The following is a 12,716-nucleotide window of genomic DNA, read 5'->3' as shown; positions in this document are numbered from 1 at the left end:
CCTGACTTAAGTGCAACTCATAGCCTTCCTGTGGCTCTCTCTCAAGTCTCTAACTCCTTCAGATAGAGATAAGGCACCCTCCATCCCACTCAGAGAAGTCAGTAACATTTAGAAGACAAAATCACATGGGACTGAGACTCCATTAGACTTTACCTCATTTTGTGGAACAATAGCAAAAGGCTGGATGACAGCTGCCAGTGGAATGCGAGCCTGTTTGGCCATATCTGAAGATGACGGGAAGCAGTAGGTAGTACATCGGATATAACGAGGGCTGGCATGACCTAGAACACCCAACAAAGCAGGCACAATGAGAGAGAAAAGGAGTCTTTCTGTTCCAAAAACATACCAAGATTGAAAACAAAGCAACAATTCCTAAATTAAATGTATGCTTTCCTTCCTTCCATGCAAGCTTCTGCCCATCTCATCTCTTTACGTCAGACTACTGCCTCCCCCCATAGGCAGATTTTTTCTGGCTGAGTTTAATGCAGGTATTTAAAATGTATCAAGAAAAAAAAAAAGTACTGTTATTTGCAATAAGAATCTTAATAGAGATTAACTTGACAATATCTATATCTGAGAGGTTAAAAGGAAATAATACAGACAAAAGTCTCAGTGGCAACATCAACACAGTATACAACAAAATGCAAACAGGTATATACACTGTAAAGACCACTCTAATTAGCTACTTCCATTTCAGAAGATAGTATATAAGTATTAACAACACCTCACTCATTTATTTTACAAAAATTTGTGTGCTAAAATCACTCCACCATTTCTTGTAGCACACTTAGTTCCCTCAATGAGAAACTATGTATTGGAAGAGTACATGAGCTCTGGAAGTAAAAGGGAGGTCAGAAATTGGCTTCCTTATGTTCCTTTTTCAACCACTGGGCAGTAGGTCTTGCTTAATCTCTTAAAAGGCATTTCTTTGTTCATTAAAACTGCATTACCCCATTCTCAGATAATATCCAAAAAAACCTGATGTATATTTTGTATAGTTACCCAAACACCAATAAATAGATGTTGGTCCAAATTATACCATCAGTTTAGTTTGTATTAAAGTATTAAGTCTGCTGCCAGGAACAACACGTGCAACATGGTATTTACAGGCTCTAGGCAGAAGCAAACAAGATACACTAACCAAATGAAAACATGAAGTCAACTAGGCAGTTCATGCTCTGTCCCTATAACCTGAACAAACATTCCAAAATTTATAACTTAACATACAACAATGCCAGGCTCGTTGCTTCTTGTTAACATCTATCTCTTAAAATTTCAGAATAATTTGAAGATGCTTTTCAACTTGAAAACCTTGAAAATGTTCAAACTGAAAAGAAATGTTGTGTCAATTATTCTTATTAAATATCAGCAAGCATAGAGGTGGGGGTAAGGCAATCTCAGGGATTTCACTAGAGTTAACCAAAGGTGCAAGAATTCAATTCCCATTTGTCCCACTTCTCCTTTTTTCCACCCCTCCAAAGGGAACGATCTTCCTATTCCATGCTCAATTCAACACTAAGGAGCACCATTTCTAGATTATGTGAGAATTTACTCATATATACATATATTCATTTGCTTTTACCTAAGAAGATTCCCAAAGCAGTAACAAAGACAGCTACCTTGATCTTGGATTAAGCAGTCTGTGGTGACAAGAGGAGGAACCTGTCCTCTTGTGTTTGTAGCATACATCTGCCCTCCCCTAGAAGCTTTATCATTTTCAATTACTTGAATCTGATGAATAAGAAGCAAGAACAGTACGAAAAAGGTTAGCCACGCATTCAGTTACATTCATAAACCATTAACATCTACACCAAGTAAATCTATTGACATTTTCTTATACAGATGTCCCATTAACTTATCACATACAAACTTCTAGCGCAGTCAAGAACTAGACAGTATAACTTAAAGAGAAAGTTGCCTGTTGGAACTCTGCAGAGAAAATGTTACACATAGGGGTTGACCAGACCACTGTGTAGTGAGCAAGTGAATTGTTTAGAGTATGTTGACTGCAAGGAGGACAAATGTTTTCAAGAAAGTCTAGACAGCAAACCAAGGAAAGTGATTACGTGAAATACACCCTTGCTACTGCATCAGCTCTTCCATACTCTGAAATCAAACTAAAGTGCCAACAGGTTGCATCACCTGACTCATATGCCACATATGCCAGGTTATCTTTTCTATTACCACAGTTGTGCCAGCCGCTGCTCTTCATAAATCAATGTGCAGGCAATTTATCAGACTGCAACAGTGAGAAGAATTGGCCCTTAGCTCCTCTGCTAGACTCCATCCACAGGACGGTTAAGACTTAAATGACAACCTATGTAGTGCACCACCTTCCTTGCTGAGCTATTTTCAGCACTGTCATTTAGAAAGCAGTAATTTCAATCCCCAAGAAATTCTTGCTGGCCACTAAGTAGTATTTCAGCACTGGAGCTCAGTGTTCTCAATCCCTGAGCCAGCCCCATGTTGTGAGCTTCCTCCCAGGATAAAATAAAGAAGAGCAATCACAGAAAACTTCTTGTGAGGTAGCTCTGATCATGTACAGATTTATTCTGGTTGATGCCTAGTTTACAGCAAGCTATGATGTATTTTCATTACATACTCATGAAGCTGGCTTTAGTACTGAACAAATTCCCTTTATATATACTTTCTAATACTGTCACTTCTATGCAGTCCTTCATGTTGTTTGATACTTATCAGAATAAAATATATAAAGCTGTACACTGGTCCACATCATAAACTGGATCACTGAGATACCATTATTACTCTTTTTGCTCAAAGGAGATATCTGTCCAGCAACACATTTTAGAGTGTAGCCTAACAGCTATAAGAAGAAAAAAAAAAAGAAAAAAAAAAAAGAGAGGAGACTGGGAATTTCTGAAACTGCCTTTGCCACTGCTGCTGGTATCCTATGCACATTATCTTTACACTGCACATCATTTTCTAATAATAGCTGGGATATTTCAGAAGCCTCAGTTGGAAAGCAAACAGAGAAGAAAAACAAAACTGGTCAGTGCAGAGTCTATTGATCATTGTCCAAGAGGTATTTCCTAACACACTGGAAATAATCTGGGGCCTGTAAATTTTTCTCTCTATTAAGTTTTTGTATAGCTATTTAAACATACAATATATTCCTCAGAGCTTGTTCTATCTTCTGCTTTATTACTTTTCCCTGCCTGTTCGGCAAGTCTACTTTTGCTAACTCTTGCATTAATAGGGAAAAAGGCTTTGTTCTAAAAACACCCACTGGCTGAAGGAAGCAAACCATTTTCAAGACTCAGCTCTGCAAAGGATCATGGCACTGTGTTATTCTGCAGTTAACTGACCTAAACATATCATCATTCTTGGAAATAATATAATCTTTCTTGGAAACCAGATGCTGATTTTCATAGATGCTGTCAGAGCACATAGCAACCTCCAACATATATAAAACAACATATGTCAACAATGGTTACAGAAAAGAAGTAAATTTATCTGGCAACACTATTGTAATTGTATAATGTAAATATAACAAAAGAATTTGTTACACACGATCATACTTAATATTCTGAATCAGCTTTTTTCCCTCTACAGACATTGACCCAGATGGTGTAGCTTTTAAACATATCATTTTGACCCTCTCTGTGCTGCTAAAACAAACCTTTTAACCTATTTTAGCATCACTGTCATAGTAAAGTTTATTCTATGTGCATAATTGAAACAAGACATCAGTCCATGTTTTCATGCCAGACCTCCATCCTTCCAAACCACCTTTTTTTTTTTTTTTAAATATATTAGACATGATGATTTTATCCTTCTTATGTAAAATTACCACACCAAAATACCATACAGAAACACCATTAAGACCACTGCCTTCATTTGCTAATTATGACACTTTGGTTTTTTGGTGTGAGCATGCCTTGTTTTTCTGTCTGTTTGTATTAAAACGCGCAGTGATCTTCAATTGCATCTAACTTGAAAACTGCATTTAATGGAGGCAAATGCAGTTGTTAATGTTACTCGTAAGATATTTTCAGTTTTCCAGTAAAAGCATCATTGGATAAAACAAAGGGATATCCCTAGAAGGAAGCATGGCTACACTCTGCTAGACAGGGTTTTCCCTCATCACAGTAAAACACAAATCCTTTCCTGTACAGCTGTATTGCTTCAGCAAAGGAGTGGAAGATTCCTTCACTCGGAAGAGCTTAGTAGAAAGTTCTGGCCTATAGTTTCAAGACAGTCTGCTTCAAGAGCCCTAAGACCTCGCCAAAGACCTTTCAAAATGTCCAAGTGATCACCAGAACCTGTAGAACTGTGTGCATCAGTGTGTGCTCTCCCCAAGAGTTCAGTACACTCTCCCCCTCCCGACCAACTGTTACCAATAAAAAACAATTTAATTACATCCTGAATCTAACAAGATACTCTTTGGGTAATACTTAGACTGCTTTCTTAGATGGTCAAACTATACCTTGTTTTATTTTTCCTCTATCATTACCCTAAAAAGAAGCAGCAAAGTCCCATCAGAGCATATTCAGGCATGTTTCAACAACGGAGCCTTATGAATTGTGTGAAGCTGAAGCACTGATTATATTCTAAGCTACTGAAATTCTTACAAGGCTGTAACAACTAGAAGGACGCTTAGGCAAATTGTTCTAGTTAGAATATTAGCACTGACTTTACTTTGTCTTCAATGCAGCAGAAATTCATAAAAAATTAGTGGCCTGTTACTCACTGGGCTTGGAATCGAGTCAGGATCAAGCTTCTTCTGTGGTGGACCGGAGAGCTGTGCTGGACCTCCAGGAAAAGCACCAGGGTAAGACAGTTGAGATCCTGCCATCTGAAGGCCATAGTTTGCTGCACAGTTACAAACGACCGTTGATTTAAAGTATTTAAGTTCCGTTATCCATTTTTTACATCAACTTTTGTCATACAAATCATTTTTACTTCAGCTAAATGCAGCTCCTTCTTACTTTCTGTTTTCAGCAAGTATCAGAAATAGGTTCTGGTCCACAGCATCTTTTTTGAAAGTAAGCATAAAACTAGGCTAGATTGACAAATCTAGCTTCAGACATTTTCTAGTACGTGTCACATAAGACTAGCTAGAACGGGTTATTACAGCTACTACACCTAGAGACCAGGCTATTGCATTAGTGAGAATTTCTCTGTTACTGTCAGTCAAAGAAAACTAGTCTAGTAAGTTTGACAATTAAAAAAAAACAGCTGTTTTACTCACAAATGTCAGGTAAAATAAAGCATGCTCTTTTACAAATTCAGCATATTCAATTTGAACCCTTTATCCCTATAGTAAAGAGGAGTATATAAAAAGGAGTATATGACTCCTTCCTGTTGTATAGCCTGCCTTGAATGCTCTGATCACAGAATGGTTTGGGTTGGAAGGCACCTCAAGGATCATGAATCTCCAACCCCCCATCACATGCAGGGCCACCAACCTCACATTTAATACCAGACCAGGCTACCCAGGGCCCCATCCAACCTGGCCTTGAACACCTCCAGGGATGGGGCATCCACAACCTCTCTGGGCAGCCTGTTCCAGCACCTCACCACTCTCTCTGCAGAGAACTTCCCCCTGATATCCAACCTAAATCTTCCCTCCTTCAACTTAAAACCATTTCCCCTTGTCCTGCCATTGTCTACCCTTTCAAAGAGTTGGCTCCCTTCCTGTTTGTAGGCTCCCTTTAGGTACTGAAAGGCTGCAGTGAGGTCACCCTGCAGTCTTCTCTTCTCCAGGCTGAACAAGCCCAGCTTCCCTCAAGCTATCTTTGTAGGAGAGGTGCTCCAGCCCTCTGATCATCTTTGTGGCTCTCCTTTGGACCCTCTCCAACAGCTCTCTGTCTTTCTTGTATTGGGAGCCCCAGACCTGGACACAGTAATTCTTCAGATGGGTCCTCACAAAAGCAGAGTAGAGAGGGGCAATCACCCTGTCCCTGCTGGCCACCGCTCTTCTGATGGAATTGATGGAATTTTGATGGAATGGATTGACCTGATTGTCAGTAACAACCTTCTATTCTACAAAACAGAGATTAAATTTTCCTTTCTTTAAGCCAGCAGAACATCAAACTTGAGAGGTCACAGTTCCAACAGTGATTCTCAGAGCATTTTTTGTTTTCAATTAGATACCAAACATCCTTCTTTACCTTGCTGATGATGATATCCAGGCCCTGGAGTCTGTCCTGGAAGTTGCTGCAAGTTAGGATTTGGAAGTCCAGATCCAGGCATCCCATCCTGTCTGGACATACTAGGCAATGATGACTGAGCACAAAGGCCACTGAAATTATTTGCTGGTGGAGGAATCTGTGGTCCAGGTTGTAAAGTCATTTGGTGCTGTGTCAGTGGCAGTTGCTGTGGACCCTGAAAAGATGCTGGATGTCCAGATGTGTGAGAGCTCTGGATAGCACCAGGACCTGAGCAAGAAATTATATATATATCAAATGAGTTAGAAAATTATAGTCTACTAGCTTGGTGTGGAAGATGTACTGAGTGAAAAACACATTTGCAACATACAACAAATACTTATCTCATACTGGTAGTGCTTTATCAGGTAGATTCTGAACGTCTGTTTACAAAACAAATCAGATTTCACAGCTTAAGCCTGAACTGATTCAGATGTTCAAGTTCATTTCCTTTGACTTTATTATCAATAAAACCCTGCAGCTGGGGTGGATGGGGAAAAGGATTAGGGAGGCCACTTCAACAATTCTTGATTAGAATACATGTAAATCACTATTTGCCTTTGATATTATAATTAATTTTATGATATGAAACATTCCTTTTGGCTTAATAATCAATTTTTATTACATTACTTTTTTTGTTAGTACATTGTTCCCATTTCACCATGACAAACTTAATGGAAGTTGAACCAACACATTTGATCTGGTTTACAACCATTCTCTAGAATTGATGCTAAAAAATGAAATGTGGAAATTACTTAGCACACACTGGTGAGGAATGCTGTTAGTAAGATCCAGATTCCAATTAAAATTCAGAGATCCTGCAAGTGGTTTCTTTCTAAGACTTAAAATCTGTAAATGTTATTTTTTGAAACCTACATTTTTAGTCAAACATCTCCCAAAGAACAACAGCAAAACAGGAAAATGACTAATGTTAATAAACAAATACTGAAATGCACCTTAGAATTATAAAATTGTTTGGGTTGGAAGGGACCCTTAAGACCTAGTTCCAACCCTCCTGCTTCAGGCAGGGACACCTCTAGACCAGGTTGCTCAAAGCCCCATCTAGCCTGGCCTTGAGTGCTTCCAGGGAGGGGGAAACTCCAGTCTCACTGGGCAACCTGTTCCATTGTCTCAGTGCCCTCACAGTAAATAATTTCTTCCTGATATCTAGCCTAATCTACCCTCTTCCAGTTTAACATAATTCCCCCTTGTTCTGTTGCTACATGCCCTTATAAAAAGTTCCTCCCCAGCTGTCCTGTAGGCCCCTTTCATGTACTGGAATCTTCTATCAGACTTGTTTACTGAAAACAAATTTCACAGAAAACAAGTTCTGATTCTCAGCTGGTAGAAATAAACACTGCTCCAAAAGTCTTAACAGCTATCCACTTCAGTGCTCTTCCAAGTTACAGAACTTAGGCTTACATCTAAGCAAAAACCATAACAACAAAACTGAACACGAGGGCACAGTTGTAAAGAAGCAATGCCTTCAGTGGTCTGAAGGGTATCTCAACCCTCCTCCATGTAAGATAAGCAAGAACATTACATTTTACATAATCATTGCTGGAGGCAATATAATGAAGGCAGGAAAGAAAAGAAGTTCTTTTTTCTCTAAATAATTTCAGTTGCTGTATATGAAGTGCTGCTGTAGAGGTGCTGGGTCAAACTTCACCCTGCATAGAACAGTCGGACTTAGTTGTGAACTTGCAGTTCAGTACAGAAAGGCTGAAGTCAAGTCTAAATTATTTTTATTACGGCAAAGTAAGTTTTCACAAGTAATTGTACAATAGAGGTCAGACCCTCGGCAATTACACAAGTTTTTATTTAACTAAATCAGTACCTTGTAAAGTCAGAGAAGGAACACCCACACAGTCTAAACCGAAAAGTTCATTTTTATTCATATCTCAATGAGATATTGATGATCCAAGTGATCTCAGTTTAACAGTCTCATCCTCACAACCATAACAGCCACAGCAAAACACAATGCTGACTACATTCCACTGCTTTTCAATCTTACAGTAAATTTGGCCTGGAAATATTCAGAAAAAGCAGGTCTAGGCAGACAGAAATTACAAATGGAATTGATTTACATGGAAGAATCACATCTTACCTCAGTTTACTTCTAACACTGGATTAAATACAAACAAGTTTAGATGAAAAATTTACAAGTTTTGGACCAAAAAAAAAAGAATTAGATTGTTTTGAAATGGAAACTATAAAAAGATCAGAAAAATGAAACTGTAAATTTTTAATCATGTCTTGGCTGTTATTGTCAGCATAAACAAATAATGAGAAATGATTGATAAGGTAGCCAATATGTACAGAAAGCTTAACATGCTTTAATTCAGAACTAACCCAACAACACTGATGTAAGAAATAGGATAAGATTAAAAACAATTACTTAAGTAAGTGAAAATGAGAAAGATTTTATTATCTGCTTATATAGAAGTTCAGTACATTTCTAATTATCACAGTCTTAAAAGCTTTAAAAGAAAAAAGAGTCAAACAGATAAAATTGTTACCATAGCTATTTATCTGCATGCTGTTCAGCTGGTTGGCAAGTGTTGTACATGAAGTGGATACAGTATTTGGGGAAGCTGGCTGTGACTGATGACTGCCAGGAGGATAGGAAGGTCCTGTATTGTTCGGAGGTAGAGGGCTTTGAAACCTAAATGGAAAAATGAGTGCAGTTATGCAAGCAATTACACCAACCAGTCATAATTCCAGAAAGTCTGATACCTTCTGTGTTATGTCATGCTTCAAGTGTCATGCTGAAACAGTTAATTAGGATGATCAAACTCTCCAGAGTTTTCTCATCTTCTGCTCAGAAAAAGCGTGTTGTTGTTAAAACCACAAAGAAAGAATGCCCCCTCTTTTTTTTTTTAAAGCAACAAACAAACACAATAAAAAAGAATATGTTTGTTTGTTTAGTTACTAGAAACAAAGAAGAACGTATTCCATAGAGGACAGAATAACTATATGAAAATTTGAGAAGTAAGGAACTTAAGTTTCTGAACACTCTCTCTTCATCCCCTTTATATACTTAGAAAGGAAACTTCTGTACTGCGGACGAATGAAGTCTACTCAGAGAATACATATTCAGCGTCTCTGCAAAAAAATAGCAACAGAGAAACCGTTAAGGAGTTCCCTGCTGTAGAGAGAAAAGGAAGATGGAGGTGGGAAAACCTGCTGCATGATTATCAGACATGGCAAAATATGAAGCTCTGAAGAAAAGGAGGAGGCAATACATGTGATGCTGTTTTATTCTGGACAAATGAGATTTCAGGCTCTCTCTCAAGGATCTACACTCTTTTACCTACAACCATTTCTAAAACTGAAGAGGGTCCTAGGTATACCAAAAGAAAACTTCAATGTGGATATTTCCTTTGCCAGAAGAACACTCAGCAATCTGTGAATTAAACAAGATCTGATTAAAAGAAGAAAAATCAAAAGCTTCAGGACAATGACTGGAAGGAAAATAGGAGAGAATCAGCATTTTTCTGGGCTGGTCATGTCAACTCGATTCTCTCTTCCTTGTTTTCAGGTCTTCAGAACAACAGACACTTCTCCCTATTCATTAGTACATTGTCTTTTACAATGGATCACCAGTCTCTGTAGGTCCTTTTCACACAGTGATAACACACAGACAACAAGCTTTCATATTTATACGCCTCATGAAACACACGTGCCTGTACTTAAACACAAGTAACTATGTCACAATTAAAAAAATGCAGAATTAGAGCAGGAATTCAAACAATTAGTTCACCCACTTAGAATCCTCTGAAAGACAAACATTTTGTAATCAAGCTTGTCCGCCCAATCCTTTCAACCCCTCATACCACAATTTTTCCAAGATTTATTTTTATAGCCCCCACTGTCCCTGGCATTCTCCCTTCACCCACTCCTGTCTTCTACACTTCTTCTTGTAAGCTCTGGAGTTAGGAAAACAACACTTAAAGCATTGTCATTGTTAATCTCAGGCCTGAGCAAAAAAGCAACGGTCATTCACCTGAAAGCCAAACCTGCATTATAAAATGTCTTTAAAGTACCCTACAGAACTTCAGCTGAGCTCCCACAACATTGAAGCAAAGATACCTTAAAAGGCGGGAAAAACCTACGGTTCTACAGACATGATTACAGTGAGAGCAGGGTTGGTTTCTTCTCACTGGTGACAGGACGAGGGGAAATGGCCTTAAGTTGTACCAGGGGAGGTTTAGGTTGGATATCAGGAAAATCTTCTTTACAGAAAGGGTTGTTAATCACTGGAATAGGCTCCCCAGGGAGGTGATTGAGTCACTATCCCTGGATGTGTTTAAAAACCCTTCGGATGTGGTGCTCAGGGACATGATGTAGTGGAGGGTTGTTAGAGATAGACAGTATGGTTAGGTTGCAATTGGACTTGATGATTTGGAGGGTCTTTTCCAATCTGAGCAATTCTATGATCCTATGTACCAGACTCTGGCCCAAGCTCACTGACAACTATTAATTTTTTACAAACTTTTTGGTACCTCACAACAAAGGAGAATTAAGACACCAAAAAATAACTAAAAAAGCAGCTTCTATATATAAAAAATAAATCATAACACCTTACTGCTGCTTATAGACAATAAATCTAAAGTTGAAGGAGGAAAAATAATTAAAAATAAAAAGCAACTCATAATAAAGACATGACATGCTCTAAAAACTGAATTAATGGGATTATGAGTTATAATCTATGATCAGGCATCTTAATATCACAGGAAACTGAACTACGAGATCCAGTTCAGAAGCAGAATGAGTAAGAACTGCCATAATATAAAAGAGGTGCCATACCTAAATGGCAGTGAAGCAGCCAAAGAGAGGAAACAGAGGTCAAACAAATCTCATGTATTAATTCTTGAAAGTCACCTATGTGGCTGCTGTCCTGCTGCACTGGGCCCACTTTGGAAGTTGTTCTGGCTGACCTGATGTGTACCAGGTGGCAGAGGCCCGAGGGGAGCTGAAGATCCAAGAGTCACAGTTGATTTCGACATACCTGCCAAACAAGAAGTACTTTTATGGAAGAATCCTGTAAAAAATGCACAAGATCATCAAGAAATACAAGTGTACAGCTCTGATCTGGCAATGAGAATATCAGCTATAGGTGGCCATGCATGTGCAGTGTGATCAGACAAGATAACCTCAAGAGGCTCTTTCCAAATTCAGCCATCTTCTAATTCTGTAAGAATGGGCAGATTTTTGACCAGCTACAGAAGCAGACATGAAAAACGACAGTAAGAAGCAACTATATAGCAGTTGCTAGCTTTTCAGAAAAAGAACACAAGGGGGACAGTAAGAAAGAAGCAAAGATGGAGGAATAGACCCTTTGATTCATTCTGGGTTACTGGAAATTCCCTATTACCCTGTTACCTTTGCAGAGAAAGCAAGAGGCTCCGTTGCTCTGAGAGACTTTTGCCAATAAGAGAACTTGGAGCTGCCTTTAAAAAATGCCTCCATATGCAGATCCAGTAAAACTATGCTAAAAAGATAACTCTTTGATGTTCAGAATTTGAACATCAACTTATTATAACTTATGTTCTTGTCAGAAATAATTCTGACTATATTCAGCATTGGGCTAAAGTAACAACTCCTGCTTAATAAGAATTCTAAGAGAAACTGGATAAAGCTTTTTCTGTAATTTAATGATACCACAAAAATCAGGCAGACCACATTCTTTAATATTGTGGATATTTAGTTCTATTATTACTGTATTCCAACACTTACGTTGAGTTTAATGTAAGTAATCACCATATATCTGGTATTAAAAAATTATTCAGACTTTTTTACTGTTTTAATTGTAATTTCCTTCTACGATACCATATCGAGACGGTCCACTGCTTCCTCCCTATTTAGCCTACATATATCATTAATAGACTTATAGAAGGAAGAGCAAATCTTACTTTTTAGATATTTTCCACATTCCCAGTTCACTACTTTACTTCTTGAAACATTTGAAGCATATCACATAACAAGAGAAAATTAATGCTGTGTGAAGGACAGACGATAATAGTTTTACCTTTTGGCCATCAACGTCATCTGAAGCACAATCATACCGACAGAGATAAAAAGAACTCATCTACTTGTAAAAGCTACCCAAATTTCCTGTCCTGGTAGAAAGTAATTGTCTCTTAAGTGGTTAGAAAGCAGATGGGCTCCACTTACCATACATTGTCCAAGCATATCACAAAGCATGCAAGACTAAGTAGGAAAATATCAACTTGTATTCATAGGCAAGTTTGTGCTCAAGAACTTGGTTGGGCACAGGTCCTACTGCGAAGAATACAACACATTTCTGAGAGTCTGCTTGCCATTAACACATATCAGTTCAGAATTATTGCTCTATTCTCAGAAATCACTTATTTTTATTTTTCTGTCCTAGGAGTTAACCATAGCACTGCACTAAGCGCTGCTACATACTGCTTCCTAGACAGGACTTCACACGCAAGGGTCAGAATTTCACTACCAGGCACCTTACATTAACATCTGAACAACAACAATGTAGGCAAATCTAGCACAAGAGCCTGTTGCACT

General features: G+C 38.3%; 1 protein-coding gene across 5 annotated transcripts in view; it reads right to left on the bottom strand.

Annotated features, from left to right (window-relative positions):
- SEC24D (SEC24 homolog D, COPII component) overlaps positions 1–12,716 on the bottom strand; it is a 66,684-nt gene that overhangs the window by 35,821 nt on the left and 18,147 nt on the right. For all 5 annotated transcript variants that reach the window (XM_010709948.4, XM_019614743.3, XM_085222833.1 and 2 more), the window contains 6 exons: positions 11,055–11,181; positions 8,690–8,835; positions 6,135–6,401; positions 4,712–4,833; positions 1,620–1,731; positions 154–281 (listed from right to left, as the gene is read on the bottom strand). In XM_010709948.4, coding sequence (XP_010708250.2) covers positions 154–281; positions 1,620–1,731; positions 4,712–4,833; positions 6,135–6,401; positions 8,690–8,835; positions 11,055–11,181 — 902 coding nt within the window. The remainder of the gene's footprint in view (positions 1–153; positions 282–1,619; positions 1,732–4,711; positions 4,834–6,134; positions 6,402–8,689; positions 8,836–11,054; positions 11,182–12,716) is intronic.

Source organism: Meleagris gallopavo, chromosome 4 (genome assembly GCF_905368555.1).
Source record: "Meleagris gallopavo chromosome 4, MGAL_WU_HG_1.1, whole genome shotgun sequence".
Taxonomy (NCBI): Eukaryota; Metazoa; Chordata; class Aves; order Galliformes; family Phasianidae; genus Meleagris; species Meleagris gallopavo.
Note: the sequence above shows the minus strand (reverse complement) of the source record. Positions and strands in the feature narration are given on the sequence as shown.